Source organism: Scatophagus argus, chromosome 5 (assembly GCF_020382885.2).
Source record: "Scatophagus argus isolate fScaArg1 chromosome 5, fScaArg1.pri, whole genome shotgun sequence".
In the NCBI taxonomy this organism is placed as follows: Eukaryota; Metazoa; Chordata; class Actinopteri; family Scatophagidae; genus Scatophagus; species Scatophagus argus.
The window spans coordinates 1,446,429-1,464,203 of record NC_058497.1 but is presented as its reverse complement, the minus strand read 5'-3'; the positions used below and the strand labels follow the sequence as shown (position 1 = coordinate 1,464,203).

At 40.2% G+C, this 17,775-nt stretch overlaps 1 protein-coding gene across 1 annotated transcript in view; it reads right to left on the bottom strand.

Annotated features, from left to right (window-relative positions):
- Nucleotides 1-17,775, bottom strand: part of sez6b (seizure related 6 homolog b) — a 186,924-nt gene that overhangs the window by 59,140 nt on the left and 110,009 nt on the right. The window contains exon 4 of the mRNA XM_046388115.1: nt 7,472-7,661. Coding sequence (XP_046244071.1) covers nt 7,472-7,661 — 190 coding nt within the window. The remainder of the gene's footprint in view (nt 1-7,471; nt 7,662-17,775) is intronic.

Here is a 17,775-nt window from a genome sequence, read left to right as displayed (position 1 = left end):
AAACACTGTCTGTACTGATTAACTTTTTCTTTTTGTCAGTTTTTCAGACAAAAAGCTAAGAAGGGGAAACAAGCCCCTAGAGGGATTTGAATAGTGAAGCACAAAATGTAGTATTTCTGTGTTGTATAGCTTTGGAAAGTTTTATTTCAAGGTGTGTTTAAACTTGTACAGGTCTGTCTGCATTCTAACCAGTGGGTTAATGCAAATGCAGGGGGTGGGGAAGGGAGGGGGGGAGGGGGGTGTTGCATAAAATTGCTGTATCCTGATTCTTCACTTTTAAAATCAGTCCCTCTCCCTGCAAACACACATGTTCATGCAAATGCAAAATACTCACAAAGAAAATAAACATACCAGTGTTCGGACAACACATTCATGTTTTAGCGATTTCATTTAAGATTGTGCCTGGTTTAGACAATATTTGCTCTTACCACAGTTCTGTGGACAGTGGTCAAGGCCTTGATTTACCTTGACTGCGTAGAGCAATGGTGTTAAATTTGAGACACATTATTAGAGATACTTGTTCTTTTTGGTATAGTTTGAATACAGTTTTATCCATATTTCCATTTTCTGGATTAATTTGTTGTCTCTGTTGTCTGCTTTTACTAGACACTCTTTTCATCTTACACTGAATTGTTTCTTCTCATTAGAAGAAGAAAGGAAAAAATGTATTATTAATAGATAGTTTATTAATAATTATCAGTTAAAAGTTAGGGTTAGAAATGTATCTAATGTTCTATTTTAGTGTTTATTAGGACCCCTGGCAGTCAAGGGCCCATAAAATTGCCCATCCGGAACCCCTGGTCTTTTGGTCACAATATTTAGTGAAGGCACATACAGCTTGCTATGTTTTGTCCTTCTCCATGATGCTCTGTAATATAGGTGACATGACTTGGAGTTAATTTTGACTGATGTGCTGTTTAGTGCCGGGGACAATCAAGTATGTTCTACAGTCAACATCTGCCCATGTTGTTCTTCTATGTAGTGCTATTATAACTAACTTAAACAACATATCAGCTTAAAAAACAAATACATACAATACATAGTCTTCAGAATTCAAATTATAACAACCTGTCATGTTTGTCCTTTGTAAAGTATGATGTTTATTGCATGTATGTTTCTCTCTCTCTCTCTCTCTTTCATCCTCTCTGTCCTGTCTACTTCTTCTTCCCCCCCTTCACCCGGCCGGCTATCAGCAGGATGGTTCTTCCTTGCCAGTCGGGTCCTGCTCAAGGTTTGTTCCTGTTAAAAGGGAGTTTTTCCTTGCCACTGTCTGCTTGCTCGTGGGTTCAAGTTCTGGGTTTCTGTAAAGCACCTAGAGATAATTTTGATTGTGAAAGGTGCTTATAATTGATTAAAAAATTGAAATTAAACCTTTAGTTGAAATTGGAGTTCAGGTGGACAACTGTGGGTGTCCTTAGCTGCTTCTCAAAGTCAGGGATGCTTTCTTGGTAGGGAGGTCTGATCTACAGAGGCTAGGCAAGACTCCCTCCTAGCATGCTGAGAACAGGCTAACAAGCGTGCACCATTGCATCATTGAGAAGGTCCCGAATGCATACTTCGCTGTTTGTGATCAATCACTGTTCTTCACAATTTCTTGAAAAGACCAGCAAAACACTGTGGACACTGACAACAGTTGATGGCAATGATACTCCACCTGGTTGAAATTCACTAATAAAAAGAAGAAGAAACATGCACATAGGATTGTGTTTCTTTTTGGCATGCTAGGGATGCACACAGGCATTCTTGAAAAAGTGCTGCGCAATGGATTGAGGGCTCTGTAGAATTTAAAGGATCATGCACACTGGAATAGTCCTTTGAGGGAATTCAAAGACATGGCATTGAAATTCTATCTTTTTGAGATGCAATGCAACCCATAACTACTTCACATCTTTGCACACACACACAGAAGCACATAGCTTTATTTACTTCTTCTCCCATTTGGCCAGTGGTGGTGAGAAACGAGCAAACACTTTTAAGCAGCGTGTAGTGATGTTGTTGTTACTGTTGAGCAGGGAATAGGTCTGGCCATACCATATGTACTTCGGAGTTTAATCAACTGAAATATAGATATATAAAGTCATAAAAAGTATTGGAATCTCTACACAGTTTTCATGGGATGACATGTGACCAGCAGGACCAGAGCTTGCCCTGTCTCCCAGGGATTTGTTTAAACACCATCACATGCTCAGAAAACTCTGTGTGGATTTTCACTGCAAAGAAACAAAGACAGTTGTAGAAAATGACTCTCAGATCACGCCTGTCATTAGCAGATTGCAGGATGAACTCTGTCTCAAACTGTTGTCTCTTAGACAGCTCATGTACAATGATTGGAAAGTAAAGCAGCTGCAAAGATAATGTATTAGTTAATCATGTGGAAGTTTGATAGCACAAGTCATTTTCTGGCTGACAGTAACAACATATTTTGTTAACAAGTGATAATACACACTCAATAGGAACACAAGTAGGCACAGGTAGGCTTTTCATGCTTCATCTCTCATGAGATGAAGTCTGTCTGTCAGGACAGTGAAGAAATCCAGTCCAAGAACTCACAGAACCAGGGAATTATTAGACACCATTTCCTTTCCATTCACTATTGTACTACCTCCGGATCCATATTTATTTTACTTATTTTATTTTGTTTTTCTTTATTCTATTTTATTTTGTTTTATTCTATTATTATTTGTTACTCGTTCTTACATTTTATGTATGCGCCAATCACTAAGACAAATTCCTAGTAATGTGAAATCTCTTCACTTACATGGAAATAAAGACGATTCTGATTCTGATTCTCATCCTGTTCGTTGTACAAGGATTAATGAGTTTTTAGGATTAAAATACCAATGAGCTGACACAGAATTTGGGTTCTTTTCAAAACACTTGTTGTACTGTTGTCAACAACAAATCATTGAGCCCAAACTTACAAAAATACATGTTCACTGTGAATTAGATGACAAAGGTTCTTAGGGTGTACTCACATTAATGAACCCGTTTCAAATACAAATGGTTCATACGCTGATATTATTATTATTATTATAATTATTATTAATATTCATATGATTGAGTGTTATAATATATAACGATTTCAGATGAGAATATGTAGGTAATTGAGAAATCATTGTGATCTGTTGTGATTATCACAATTAGATTTCAGCATAAAGATCTAAATTAAAGTGTTCACATATATCAAAAAACCAGAGGCAAAGTTTTGGTCGTCCAAGCTTTATACAACCACATTTATCTTTATGAATTTATGCTTACAAGCTTATGCTTTATGTGCACCTACGAGCACATCAGGGACTATTTTCTTCAGAGGTGGCTGCAGGGGGGAAGCCGTGGCCTTGAGGAGAAGCTGCTTGTGACCGGTTCAATTCCCCCACTGGATGGGCAGGAAAAATTAGCTGGTGGGGTGATTAATAAGAAATTAGCTGGCTGATGTGCCCTTGAGCAAGGCACTTCACCCCTAATTTGCTCCCTGTGCCCCTGACGGAGGCAGCCCACTGATCTTGTGTGTGTGTGTGTGTGTGTGTGTGTGTGTGTGTGTTTCACTGCATGCAATTTGCTGGGTGTTGCGTGTGCGTTCAACCAAAGAAAATTCAGTGTGTGTAAAAATACATATACTGCCAATAAAGCTGATTCTGATTCTGACTAATTCAGGCAAATATGCTGTTATCAGACCAAATGATCCTGTTAACTCTCCACTAAAGATGGAGAATTGATTAGTTAATCCTGGATGAAGACGTGAAACTATAATGAGTCTTCATATGACTGACTCAGTACTGGTCATGTGATTGCATATGGTAGGAGTGTTGGAAAGCGTCCCTGCATGCACTGGAGCAACAGACTCATGGACTTATGGCTCATTTTATGTTTTCATGCATGTTTTTCACCTCTGTTGCTTTGCTCTACATTGTGCTTCACAAAGTTTTCTAAATGGTGAGTGATGTTGTGTTCCACAATGCTTGTGTGTTTTTTTTTTGTTTGTTTGTTTTGTTTTTTTTCCTGAGGCTATCTCTGCATGTCATCCTTTAGGTTAAGCAGTAGGTCATTTTTCACCTGGAAACATACTGTTTTTATGGTTGTGCATAAATCTGCTGCTCTTCCTTGTAGTTTGGAGATTTGTTAGTGTGTAGAAAACCTCAGAAAGGAATTTACTCAATGTGTCCATGCTGTGTAAGCTGTGTGCAAAAGAAGATTCTGGAAAGAGCTGAGCTGTGCACCTCTGTTCTATCATTACGATTTTAATTATTGATTTTTTTTAACATTGATGAACTGTTGCCATTGTGCAGTATCCTGTGCAAGCTTTTGTGTTCACTGCCTTGCAGCAGCCAATATTCAACAATTAGCAAAGCTGCAATACAACACTGTAATGTTCTCTTGAAATGACAGAAACATTTTCACCCTTGATCACGATAAACATGGAAAGACTTGATGGAGCTCAGGGAGATCTCATCCCGAGGACACTTGTGTCACTCCAGATGTTCTATCGGTCCGACTTGTTTAGAAAATGTTTAACTTTAAATGATGATGTTTACAAGAAAAAAACCCCACACTATTTACTATCCTAACCAATACTGTCGCTATGTCAGGAGATTTAAATAGCCTTATTAATAGAGATGCTGCTGCTGAGCCATCTGTGCATAAAATTATGTGCAGACCCTTTCTCAAATCAGACATCGTAGATTACACACATATCATTCTTGCTGAAGTGCGATGACTACAGGTATTCAATCACCTGCAGGGAGCTTGACGTTCTACAAGTTGTTGTAGACAGCTCACTCATTGAACAGAAAATCAGTACTGATGTTTCTGCATAACTCCATGTCACTGGATTACACTTATGTGATGATGTAATTGATAAGAATTAGTGGCAAAAATGTCTAGTGAAAAGAAAGATGCAGAACATACATTGCGCGGAATGTTAGTGATTTTTTTGAGTGTGCCACTGCCAACTAAAATCATGGAAATAGCCTTGTGTCTGCAATAAGTAGAGTAGACTTTAAAGCAAATGCAATTTCCTGTTTAAAACGTTAAACTGCAGCCAAGTCAATCTGCTCTGCTATATGCATGTGACATGCCATACTCTCCCCACTGGTCACTTTAACACACCCTCCCATTTTGGCGGACTATTTAAGCTGCAAAAAATTCCCATCTTGCCCTCTGCCTGTCAGCACACTGCTGCCCTGTATCAGCACTTCTGACTGTTTTCACAGCCCCACCTCCACGCCAGCATTCACCTGCAGGCCCCAGCGGGGGGTGTTCGGTTTGGTTTTCTCACCACTCCCCGCTATCTCACGTAAGCATATCTGTGGGGAGTGATGAGGTCGGAGCCTAGACGCCAAGCTTTAACATGTTCTGCTGTTATCAGTTTTTGACTTTTGTGAACACTATTCAGTCTTTTCTCACCAGATGGTGTGTGAATAACCTGTCGATATCTAAAGTCATTTGGTGTTTTATCACAACACATTTTTTTGTTATTTATCTGTCATTTACAGCTGAGCCAAAGAGATCCTGTGCAAAACCACAAGCCAGCCTTAACATCTTTTAACTTATGTCCATAAGTGAGCTTCCTTATTAACCTATGTGACATTACTTAACATATTTTAATTCAAGCCATAATCTTTTCCTAAACCTAACCAAGCAGCTTTGTTGCCTAAACCTAACCGTTTTACTTTTTACCATTTCACAGCTTTAATCACATGTTATTATTGCTTCCAAGAAGACAAAGGTCACCTGAAGAAGGTCATCTGACTTAGTTCTTTCATGCGCATCCAAACCTCATAAAATGTGGACGGTATTAAATTACTTGCAAAAAGCTTAATGCAGATTAAATGACACACAGCTTAAAAAAGTCTTCAAATGTGTCACTTGTTAATATGTGACACGGAAAATGTCCTTAAAACTGGCGTGCTATTAATGTCATCCCATATCACATTGTCAGGTTTAACACAGCACTGTCACAGACACGTGACAAATCCCTTCTCCATCAGAGCCCACATATGACCACAGACCGACAGCCCCTGGAATATTATTCTGAAAAAACCCTTAACTCACTGTCTATGCATGTTATGCATGTTGGGGGCAGCTGTGGTCTAGAGGTTTGAGAAGCGGCTTGTGAACCGGAGGGGTGACGGTTCGATTCCACTCTGGTCTGGTAGGAAAAAATTAGGTGTGGTGGAGTGACTGATCAGTGCTTCCTCCTCCTTCTAACTTTTAGACGGCTGATGTGCCCTTGAGCAAGGCACTTAACCCTCCCCTCTCCCAATGGCTCCCATGGCGCCTGACATGGCAACCCACTGCTCTTGTGTGTTTCACTGCATGTTGCAAGCGTGTGTGTGTGTTTCAATCAGTGATGGGTTAAATGCAGAGGATGAATTGTGCATGTAAAAATACACTGACAAAATAAAGTCTGAAGTTTTTTTTTTTGTTTTTTTTTTGCAGTTGACATGGTTGGTAGCTGAAGAAATTCCATTTCAAACATTAAATATTAAAGTGATGTTAATATTAAGTGAGCTCACTAAAGTTAATAAACACACTATACATACTAGTCTGAATCGGAATATACTGTTTTCAGAATCAGAATCGTCTTTATTGCCATTGTAAGTGAAGGGTTTTGCATTACTAGGAATTTGACTTGGTGATTGGTGCATACATAGAACGTAAGAAAGAGTAACATATAATAGTAGAATAAAATAGAATAAAGTAGAATAAGGTAAAACAAAATAAGATAAGTAAAATAAATATGTTTCTGGAGGTAGTCCATAGGTGAGGTAGTGCAGGGTGGAAGTGTAGTGCAAATAGGTGAGGTAAACAGTGCAAATGGTCAGCAGGTGGGTAATGACATGAGAATAAATCAGTGCCTGTACTGAAGTATGCGGACACACAATATTTACACAAAAACAGACAAAACAGAGCGCACCAAAACACCATCTTGGGTCATTTACATAGGACCTAAAATTAAAATATGATTGATCTGAAGTGCTCCTGATCATAAAATGACCACTTACTCACGAAAAAAAATGAAAATCATGGTCAGTTTCGTTCCACCACTGAGTGTTAACTGGCAACATCTATACAAGAAAATAACAAAATACGTAAAATCAGTAGTAGTAAAATAATAATAGTATTTTTTACTTGTATTTGTTATTTGTAAAAGACCATGAATAACATAAACCAAAAAATATGAACCCTGCAATTTGATATATCCTTAAGCTCATTTTTATTCGCAGTCACTTAAATTCAAGGGAAGTTTCTGAACACATGACCAAAACTATGTTTGAGGTGTTTCCAAATATGATTATGACAGACAACAGTTAGAAAAAAGCTATGCATCAATGTATCAACGACAGTTATTTTAGAAAGTCACAAAAATGCATTGCAGCAAAAAAAAAAAAGCAGTGAATCATCTAAGTTTTATCTTGGTTCCTTCATTTACTTCACTACTACTCCAACAGTAAGCATGCTCCACACTTACCTTGATATCTGAGCAGGACTGATCCAGCCTGAGACATCTGGCTGTGGAAGCTGATAGAAATCTGGTTGCTGTTGCTTCGTACTACTAACCCCCTCATCAGAATGGACTCATTGGCCAGCATGGTGTTCTCCCCATGACCCACATCTTCAAACACCACCTTGTCTCCCTCAGACAGATTTACATTCATCACCTGACAGAAAACATAGTATGAATTAGTCCATGTATGAATCATAAAGCAAGTAACAAAAACCTCTGAGACCATCACTGACTCTATTAAGAGGCCAGCAGCATCCTTTCATGACCCCGTTCCACACAGCAATCACCGAGGGCCAGATTTATGAAGAAGATGGCATGGCAGTAATTTGCATGGCAGTTTTCGTTGAGTTTGTGGCTGCTATATGTGTGTGTTCATACACAGTCAGTCTGTCTGTCACAGTCAGGTCAAGACTGACTCAGTAAGAGCAGTGCAGTCATTTTGATTACCCACTCCACCTGAGAAAGTCAACACGCTTGTTTTCAACAACAAAAAAAGTTTGGTTGTTGTAAAGCAGAGGATGTTGCATGACAACTAAGCAAATTAGATCCACTGCAATATTTGATGATTTAAAAGCTCTTGGAAAAAACAGAGAGTAAAAGACTAAAAAAGAAAAAAAGTTATAAAATTTGATTCCTGATTTGACTTCTGTTTTTGTCAGGTTACAGTCTCTTGAAAAAAACAGGTCCCAAAAGCAATTGATTTATGACTGATCATTATTTCATTGCTGTTGTTGTCATTAATTTACAATATATTGCGGGTGAATACTTAATTCTGACTGGCAGGCTGTCAGGTTGTCAGTTCATTCCTAATGATGGACACCTACGAAGAAGTTCCTGTGAAACTCTCTCTGTTCAGTGTTTGAAATTAATGAGGTGTCTGTGGACACCTAGATATTAGAGATAAATTACATAAAATAAATCTGAGTATCAATACAGAATGTTGTCCCTCAATGTCCCATCCTCATCATAGGACTGTGACTGTAACACACATGCTTCAAGCAGCCTACGCCGCCTCTCTGAACTCAGTGATCATCTCACATCCATACGCTATTCAGGCTGCGGCCGAGCGCACACATGGAGTATTTGTTCGTGAAAACCTTGAGATTAATTTTGGGACAGTAACAAGGCTGGATTGGAAGACAGCCTTGTTGTGATACTGATAATGGACGCCTCTTTAGGCATGATCCTTAAGGTACTTATCTATGGATATAGTTAAGCTAGATAATTCATCCTTAAAACATTACAGCATCATTTTGGTTCAGTCTCTCCCTCATCTTATGATGTTTCCATAAAAACTGGACGATTCTAAAGTTGATGGGAAAATGCCTTGGTAACATAAGTAAGTAAGTGGTCAGTTTTAAAATCTGGAGAACTTGAAGAAATGAGCATTTACAGACCAATTAGTTTTCCTCAAGTCCTTCCCAAACTGCTGGAGGTTCTGTGTCAAGGAGGAGGTTCTGAACAACTAGAGACAAAAGATTTCACACATAACCATTCCACAGAGTCACCTCCATGTCAGCTACAGGAAAATGTAAACCAAACCATCCTAATTTCAAAACTCTCAATTTGCAATTTATCAAAATGGTCACTGTCATGGTTCCACTCATATTTTAGGGGTCATAAACAATTTAAATGGACTATGGAATGGAAAATGGACCGTATTTTACAGCTTTACAAGCCAGCATTCAATAATTCACACACCATCACACCACGCACACAGTGGAGGAGCCATTGGAGCCAGCAATTTGGGGCTCAGTGGCTTGTCCTAGGACACTTTGGCATGGAGAATGCAGGGGCCAGGAATTGGACCACTGACCCTCTGATTACTGGACAACCGCTCTACCTCCTGAACCACAGCTACCAGAATATGTTGTGATTAATATATCAAATCTGTTTTTTACAAAACTGATACAGGAATCCCCTAAGGACTTGTGTTGTCCCATTCTCTTTTATGTGTAATACAAATCTTCCAGAAACATGTTCTATTAGAGGTCTTCAGATGTATGACAACACTCTTGTCTGCATATCTGGTAAAACCTGTGATATTGTTGTATTAGCTTGGCTTGATGCCTTCTGACTGACACAAAACATTAAGAAAACTAAGTCTATCTTTCTTACAATTAAAAACACAACCTTTAAATGTCAGATATAGAGGTGTTTGATCAAATAACAGACATGAAGTATTCAGTAAAATTTTACAGAAGCCAGGCTAAAGCACTCTGTAAAATGATTAAGGCTAAGTAACTGCTTAACTGCTTAATATTTGACTGTGCCTTGCTGTTTCTAAACTCACTGATATTCTCACATCTGTACTATGGTTTAATGCTTGGTCCCAGGCTGCCAGTTTGCAATTATAGTGTCTTTACAGTGGGGGCTTGGAAATCCTGGACATAAAGACATCATCATTACTTCACTTTAGGTAACCTCCTCTATTTTTATCATGCAAAGCTTCTATTTTAAATGTTTAAATGGACTTGCTCCTCTATCTTTCTGCAAATGAGATAACGAGATAACAGAGCTATGTTAGATCCACAGAAACATCCTTTATTCACACAGCTTTTTCTGTAAGAGTAATGGAACACAACCTCACAATTTTAAAGAAAGCTACCAAATCCTGGTTGATCCGTCAATAATAATTTCCATCCATTTTCTACACTGCAGGGGGGCTGGAGCCAACCCTTGCTGAATACGGGTGAGAGGCGGGGGAGAGACCAGTCCAGGGTTTGCTATAGACCAGGGGTGTCAAACGCAGTTGCACAAAACTCAAAGTACACTTTAGATCATGGGCCGATCTAAACACTTTAAACACTTTTTTAAACATACGGAATAAAACCAGACAGGAATATCATTCCAAAATAAATTATATATGTATATATATATATACATATACATATACATATATAATAAAATCTCCTGTCAAAACATGTTAGAAATACGAACATGCTGCAAAAAACCTTGAAGAAAGGGCTTTTCTCACAAGAATGTTTGTAATAAAGTGAAAAGACATTATTGCTTGAGTAAATATCACATGGTCTCACAGAGGACTTCTTATGGCTCAATTAAAGTAGTTGGAATATAGTTTCATATATTGCTACTGAGCTACAATATTTATTATCACCATCAGGCATAGTGTTATTAACTTTCTTTGTAAAATGCAGGCCTGGTGTTTGTCGCCATATGAGCAACAGGTGAGGAGATTTTCCTGTGCCTGACATATCAATGACATGTTAAGGATAAACAGAAATAAGCAGAGGAAGATTAACAGCCATTCATTTTATTTTCAGAAAAACACCACCAACACCAGTCTGAAAATGCCGTGAACACACCAACATGTGTCGGGTGATTGCGCTGAAAGTGATGTTTGGTCGTCTCACGGCTGCTATCCAGGCCATTCGGCGTCTCCTTGTTAGCTCACAGATCCGAGGTCCTTGGGTTTGCTTGTACGTAGGAAATGAGAAAAAAAACTCACCCGATCGTTTGTTTTACCGAAGCGATCATGTGAACGATTGTAGCAGTTAACAACACAGCACGTTCGCACCGTGTTTTAACTTGTTTAAACAATACAACAGAACACAAGAGCAGCATCACACATGCAGCCAGCGTAAACACACTTTTCAGTTGCCCGCAAAGCCCACAATGCATTGTGGTTTTCCCAATCCATTACATCACCCTTTTGAGCCCGGAGCGGCACAGATGAGCGTGTCGTGACGGCTTTCCAACAGGAGGGAGCAGTGTGCTAATTGCGCAAGTAGAGATGTTGTTGTTGTGTTGAAAATAATAATAAATAATGCACCATATGATGATGTTCTCTCTCAGTCACTAAATATATGAGTTTGGACAGACATGGATGTGAACTGCAGCTTGACTGGTGTACAGAAACATGCAACTGCAAGGAGGGAATTCAAGTTTTAAATGTAATGTCTTTAAATTTGTTATTTAAGTCTGCTTTATCATACCTTGCTGCATTCACTCTACCTTTTTATCCCTTCTTTTTATCTCACTGTTTTATTCCCTTACTTTTATAAAAGCCCATCTAGGTATGAATATAGCGATTAGCATTTGCTATAGACACTATGATACTTGCTTCATCAGTTTTTTTCCCCTTGTGTCGAAATATATAAAATATCTGTCCCTGCCAAATAAACCATAAATTAACGCAGTTGACTTTTTGGGGAGGGTGGCCTGTGAAAACCTTCTGTTTCAACATACTTGACCAATACATTAATAAATCTGATTTGTATTCATTAAGGGATTTTCCAGGGAAGAACAGAACACCAAGAGTGGCCCTAATGCTGTGCTGGACAAAAACCTGAGCAGCTCCCTGCTTGTCACATCCATGCATATGTTAATAAAAATTTAAATTTCACTATTTACATAATATGTATTTGCAGTCATGGCCATTCACATCAAAACTGCACCCACTTTATAACAGCAGTTCCTCACATTATTCTGGATAATTTCAAAAGTGGCATAAAGGCTTCACACAGATCTCAGCCATTCAGAGTGGCAGCCATTATTGTTGCCACACCGCACACTATTCATCAGCCAGTGAGACAGCAAAACCGAAAGACTTTTCCAATTTCAGATCAGTTAATAAAATGCTCTAGGGCACAGGAGTGCCAGCCTTCATGGATTAATTTTACATCTGAAGCTATTTGCACTTACAATTTGTGATGAAGGGTTTATTACTTGCACAGTTCAAGGGCTAGTTTGCACTTCAATTTGCATGGATTTCTCAGTGAAAAACTGGAGGAAAAAAAACACTCTGGTGAAGCAAAGAATATTGGTCTGAGAGACTTGGTAGGTGATCTTGGATTTTGGTTCAAGCTATATCTGTGACAGGTGAGTAAAGAGATTTCACTATACATTTTACTGTGTATGTTTGTCATGTGGACAATAAATGTGGCCTTTACCTTTTAACTTTACTTTAAGTGCAGCACCACCATAAACATTTGAAGAACAACATATCAGCACTGGAAGTCTGCTTTGCATACACTTGGGCAAAAATCAAAAGGAAGAAATACAGAAAAAGCCAAAAGGACAATTTAGAGCTCAGTGATTACACTACAGATAGACCTGATAATTGTCAGCTTGTCTCCTTTGCTGACAGCATATCTGGTGAGAAATGTCACTTTTATCAGCTTTTATCACACCAGGTACATCTTTATTCAGACATTAAAAGGAAGGAGACATCTTGTCTTCATGTGGCCCTCCATAGATCATATCAACTGACTCCTATCGTACGTAGCTGGGAGAGGGATCCACAGCTCTCCTGAGAATGTGTATATAGTGCATATATTCACTGACAGGACACGTAACAAGTGTCAGTTAATAATATGTTCATTATTAATGTTCATAACATTCAAGCAGACTACTGTTAGGGGGTGGAACGACATTGTGAATATCTAAGTATCAGAAGTAGAATAAAAATAATAATAGTAGACTTGTTGAAATATACCGTATGTGCTACATTTAATAAATGGCACCAAAGACACAACTACAATTAGAATGGAAGCTATAATATCCCAAATTAAAATGATAATAAAGTCCTCATTTGTGCAGTGTAGCCAGTGATTTAAAGTAATGGCATGTTGGTATTGGGATGAGTGAGTGCATCATCACCTGTATCTGTGCCTATACTTGGAAAGGAAGTGGGTGTGGTTAACCTGGAGTTATTTGAGCAGAATTTGAGTCTGAAACTGCTATGGATTCATTTATTTATTCTCTATTAGAAAACCTTTGCAGAACAGCCTCAAAACTGAGCTCCAGTTCAATGATTTTGATCGCAAGAGTAAGAGAACTTTTTTTTTAATCTTGAATCAAACTTCAGTCAGCTACCCAGTGAGGATTTTCCTCAGTGGTTAGCAGATACTGGCCTATTTTAACTGGCCGATACCTGTATTTGTAAAAAGTACGTTATCTATAAAGGATACTTGTTTCAGTTGAACTTGCACAGCCCTAATAATTATGAATATTACATACCATTTCTGTTAGATTCAGTTAGATTTGACTGTTTGACATGCAAAAATCTAATCTTCACTTTTCATTTTGTGTATATATATATATATATATAATATGTCATCTTGGTAATGATTAAGTTAAATGTTTATATTTTTAAATGTTTTTGTATGAGTGACAACACTACTATAAAATCTAACCTGAACAACCTCACACATCACACTGTGTTGCTCCTCACAGCCACATGCTCACCAATATTGTAATAAAAAATGCAGAGATTTGTGGCACACATTGATATTTACTTTGATGGCATACAAAGCCACATTTTGGTTGGAAACCCTGGGGAAGAACTGAAGAAATGGCTGGTCCTGATGGGAGTTTTCAGAGAGCAGCGTCCACCCATATAACAACCACCAACATGACCAAAGTTCCATGCTTAGCCAAACAAACTCTCATCACTGATGCAGACCATAAAAATCCCTGGGGAAAAGGAGTTTAAGTTAAGATTATTTTGTCTGCCTATTTTTCACGTTTGTTTAAAATGTAAAATATACGAAGAACTGATCACTTAAATCCACTTAATACTGCTTCATATAATATGCCTGGATGTATAGTCCATTACTCTACAGTCCATTACAGTGCTTGTGTTCAAACTGAAAATTTATGTTCAGCCCACATACAGAAAAAGCCTATCCAGCCTCAGTGCAACATGAATGACTCATACTGTACAAGCTCGGCCTCTGCAACGGGCTTGTGTATAACAAGTCATAATGTGCCGTTAATGAACTCATGGACACAGCATCAGAATAATAGTTCAGTGAACAAAGGGCATCACCAAGTAATCACATTATGCCTTCAGCCCAGGGATAATAAAACACTTGAGAGAACACTGGGAGACGTAATCCAATTTGCCCTGGCCTCAGTCCAGCTTCTGTGTAACTGTACCTAACAAACATAATGATGAGGGTGAACCTATGAAAAAAGAGTTACCACTGACAACATAATGGATCACAATGCGCTTTCAAATCTGAATTATTAGCTGCAATAGATGTACTGTAAGATATCTAAGGAAAGTGAATCATGTCAAAAAGTCAAAGTCACAGTTAAATCTATTATTTTATAAAGCCACGGCAGTGGATGTGGATGTCTGTTTTTGTTGTACTGGTGTTTCACTGAGATCACAGGGTGATACTGAATTGGTGATATTATGGAGAAAGCCAAGGCATTTCCAAGCCAATTAGATATATCCTCTGAAGAATGTCTGTACAAAATTTAATGGCAAAATCATTCAGTGGTTCATCCTGTTGTTCAGATATTTCAGTACAGACCCAAGTGATGACTGACCTACACTACCATTTCTGGAGTCAATACTGAAGTGCTAGCATGGTTAAAGACGCATAACCTTTGTCCCTAAGTTCTTCTCGTCTCGTCTGCCTCCTCCTATCTGAGCTTGGGTCATGGGGGCAGCAGCCTCAGCAGGAAAGCACTGGCTGTCCTCTCCCCGGCCACTTCCACCAGCTCATCCTGGGGGATACCAGGCAACTCCCTGGGGAGACATCCAGCAGGCATCCCAGCCAGGTGCCCGTAACACCTCAACTGGCTCGTCTTGATCTGAAGGAGCAGTGACTCTACTCTGAGCCCCTCCGGATGTCCGAGCTCCTCACCCTATTTCCAAGGCTGAGTCTGGCCACTCTGCGAAGGAAACTCATTTCAGCCACTTCTATCTGAAATTTTGTTCTTTTAGTCACTAACCACAGCTCGCGACCAGAGGTGAGGGTTGGACTGTAGATTGTTTGGTAAATGGAGTGCGTCGCCTTTCGGCTCCTACCTGAAGCGGGCAATCCACCCAACTGAGACACATGGCCTCAGATTTAAAAGTGTTGAACTTCATCCCAGCCACTTCACACTCAGCTGCAAACCGTCCCAATGCAAGTTGAAGGTCAATGCTCGGTGATGTCAATAGGGCTACATCATCTGCAAAAAGCAGAGATAGAATCCTAAGGCCACTGAACCTGACTCCCTATGCCACTTGGCTGTGCCTAGAAATTCTGTCCATAAAGATTATGAACACAATTGGTGACAAAGGGCAACTCTAATGAAGTACAACCCTGACTGGAAACCAGCTTGAACTAAGCTCTTGCTCCAGCAATACATGATCGGATGGCCTGTAACAACAGGCACATTGAAACAGTAAATGACTAGTTGATTTTTCCTGTAACAACAGGCCATCCACCCCATATTCCCGGAGATTCTCCCACAAAATGCCCCAGAATGAGGTACTCAGGAAGGATCTCATCCACCCTCAGGGCACCACCGCTGCAGATTTGTTTAACTGCATCAGCGACTTCTGCCCCAGTGATGGGGGCCTCCCCTGATTCCCCAGTTCTGTTTCCTCCAAGGAATGCGTATCGACTATATCCTCATTTGAAGTCAGCAGCTCTTCACTCCCACTGTAAACAGTGTGAACAAAGTGCCGCTTCCCCTTCCTGTGTCGCCAGATGGTTTGCCAGAATTTCTTCAAGGTCGACCAATAGACTCTCTCCATGGTCCCACCAAACTCCTCCCAGACCCTGGTTTTTGCTTCTATGACTAGCCGAGACACACATGGTTTGGCCTACTGGGAGCTGTCAGCTGTCTTAGGAGTCCCACAAGTGGGCCATGGCCTGTAGGAATCCTTCTTTAGCTTGACGGCACCTTTCACCCCTGGTGTCCACCACCTCTGGCATTCTTCCCTACCACCTAATCCAATTTACCACTAGGTGGTGATCAGTTGACAGCTCTGCTCCTCTCTTTACCCGAGTGTCCAGCACATATGGCTGCAGATCCATTGATATGACCACAAAGTCGATCATCTACCTGCAACCTATGGTGTCCTGGTACCAAGTGCACTGGCAGACACCCTTATGTTCAAACATGGTGTTAGTTATGTACAAACTGTGACTAGCACAGAAGTTCAGTAACTGAAAACCACTCGGGTTCAGATCAGGCAAGTTGTTCCTTTCAGTCACACCTCCCAGGTCACACTGTCGAAGTCCCACAGCAGAACAACAGGATCCCCATTAGGGGCATCTTCCAGCATCCATCCCAGGGACTGCAAGAAGGGTGGCTATTCTGAACTGTTTGGCGCATAAGCACAAACAACAGTCAGGAACTGTTTCCTGATCCGAAGGCACGGGGAAGCAACCCTTTCGTTCACTGGGGTAAACTCCAACATACGGGCAAAGTGCCGTGGAGTTATAAGTAAGCCCACTCCTGCCAAAACTCCGGCAAAAAGCAAGAAGTGTGAAAAACAGTTTCAAAAAATATAAAGGAACAATGAATGAATGATTTAAACAAACAAGTATACACTGTACAATATACAGCTATATACAAGTCCGCATAAAGGAGGAAAAGACTACTGTTGAGTTGTACAGTCTAACAGCAGTGGGAATGAAGGACCTGCAGTAGCGCTCCTTCCTATACTGAGGGTGTAGCAGTCTGCCGCTGAAGGAGCTGCATGGAGCTGCTCGGAGCCTTCACTGTCTGATGCAGAGGGTGAGAGGTGTTGTCCATGATGGATGTCAGCTTGGCAAACATCCTCCTCTCACCCACCTCCTCCACAGAGTCCAATGGACAGCCCAGGACAGAGCTGGTCCTCCTGACTAGCTTGTTCAGTCTCTTCCTGTCCCGGTCCATGCTGACCGGTCCCCAACAGATCACAGCGTAGTGGATAGCAGAGGCTATCACAGAGTCATAAAAGGTTCTTAGGAGGGGCCTGCACACTCCAAAGGACCTCAGTCTCCTCAGAAGGTGGAGGCAACTTTGGCCCTTCTTGTACAGGGCATCGTTGTTATGTGACCGGTTCAGTTTATGGTTGAGGTGAACACCCAGATACTTAAAACTGTCCACCATCTTGATGTCCGAGCCCTGGATGTTCACCAGTGTATATGGTAATGTCCTTCTCCAGAAGTCAATCACCATCTCCTTTCTTTTACTGGTGTTTAAGCACAGGTGGTTGCGCTCACACCAGTCCACAAAGTCCACGATGACTGACCCATACTCTGTCTCATTCCCCTCAGACACACAGCCAACAATGGCTGAGTTGTCAGAGAACTTCTGGAGGTGACATCTGCTGGTGTTGTAGGTTAATTGCTAAGAGGAAAGGTGAGAGCACTGTTCCCGGGAAGCAGCCGTGCTGCAGACCACCACCTCAGACACACAGCTATGCAGTCTCACATACTGTGGCCTGATGGTGAGGTAGTCGATGATAAATAAATAACTCAGCCCTCCTCCCTGGGAGGGTAACAATTTAAGTTATGTAGTAACTTTTC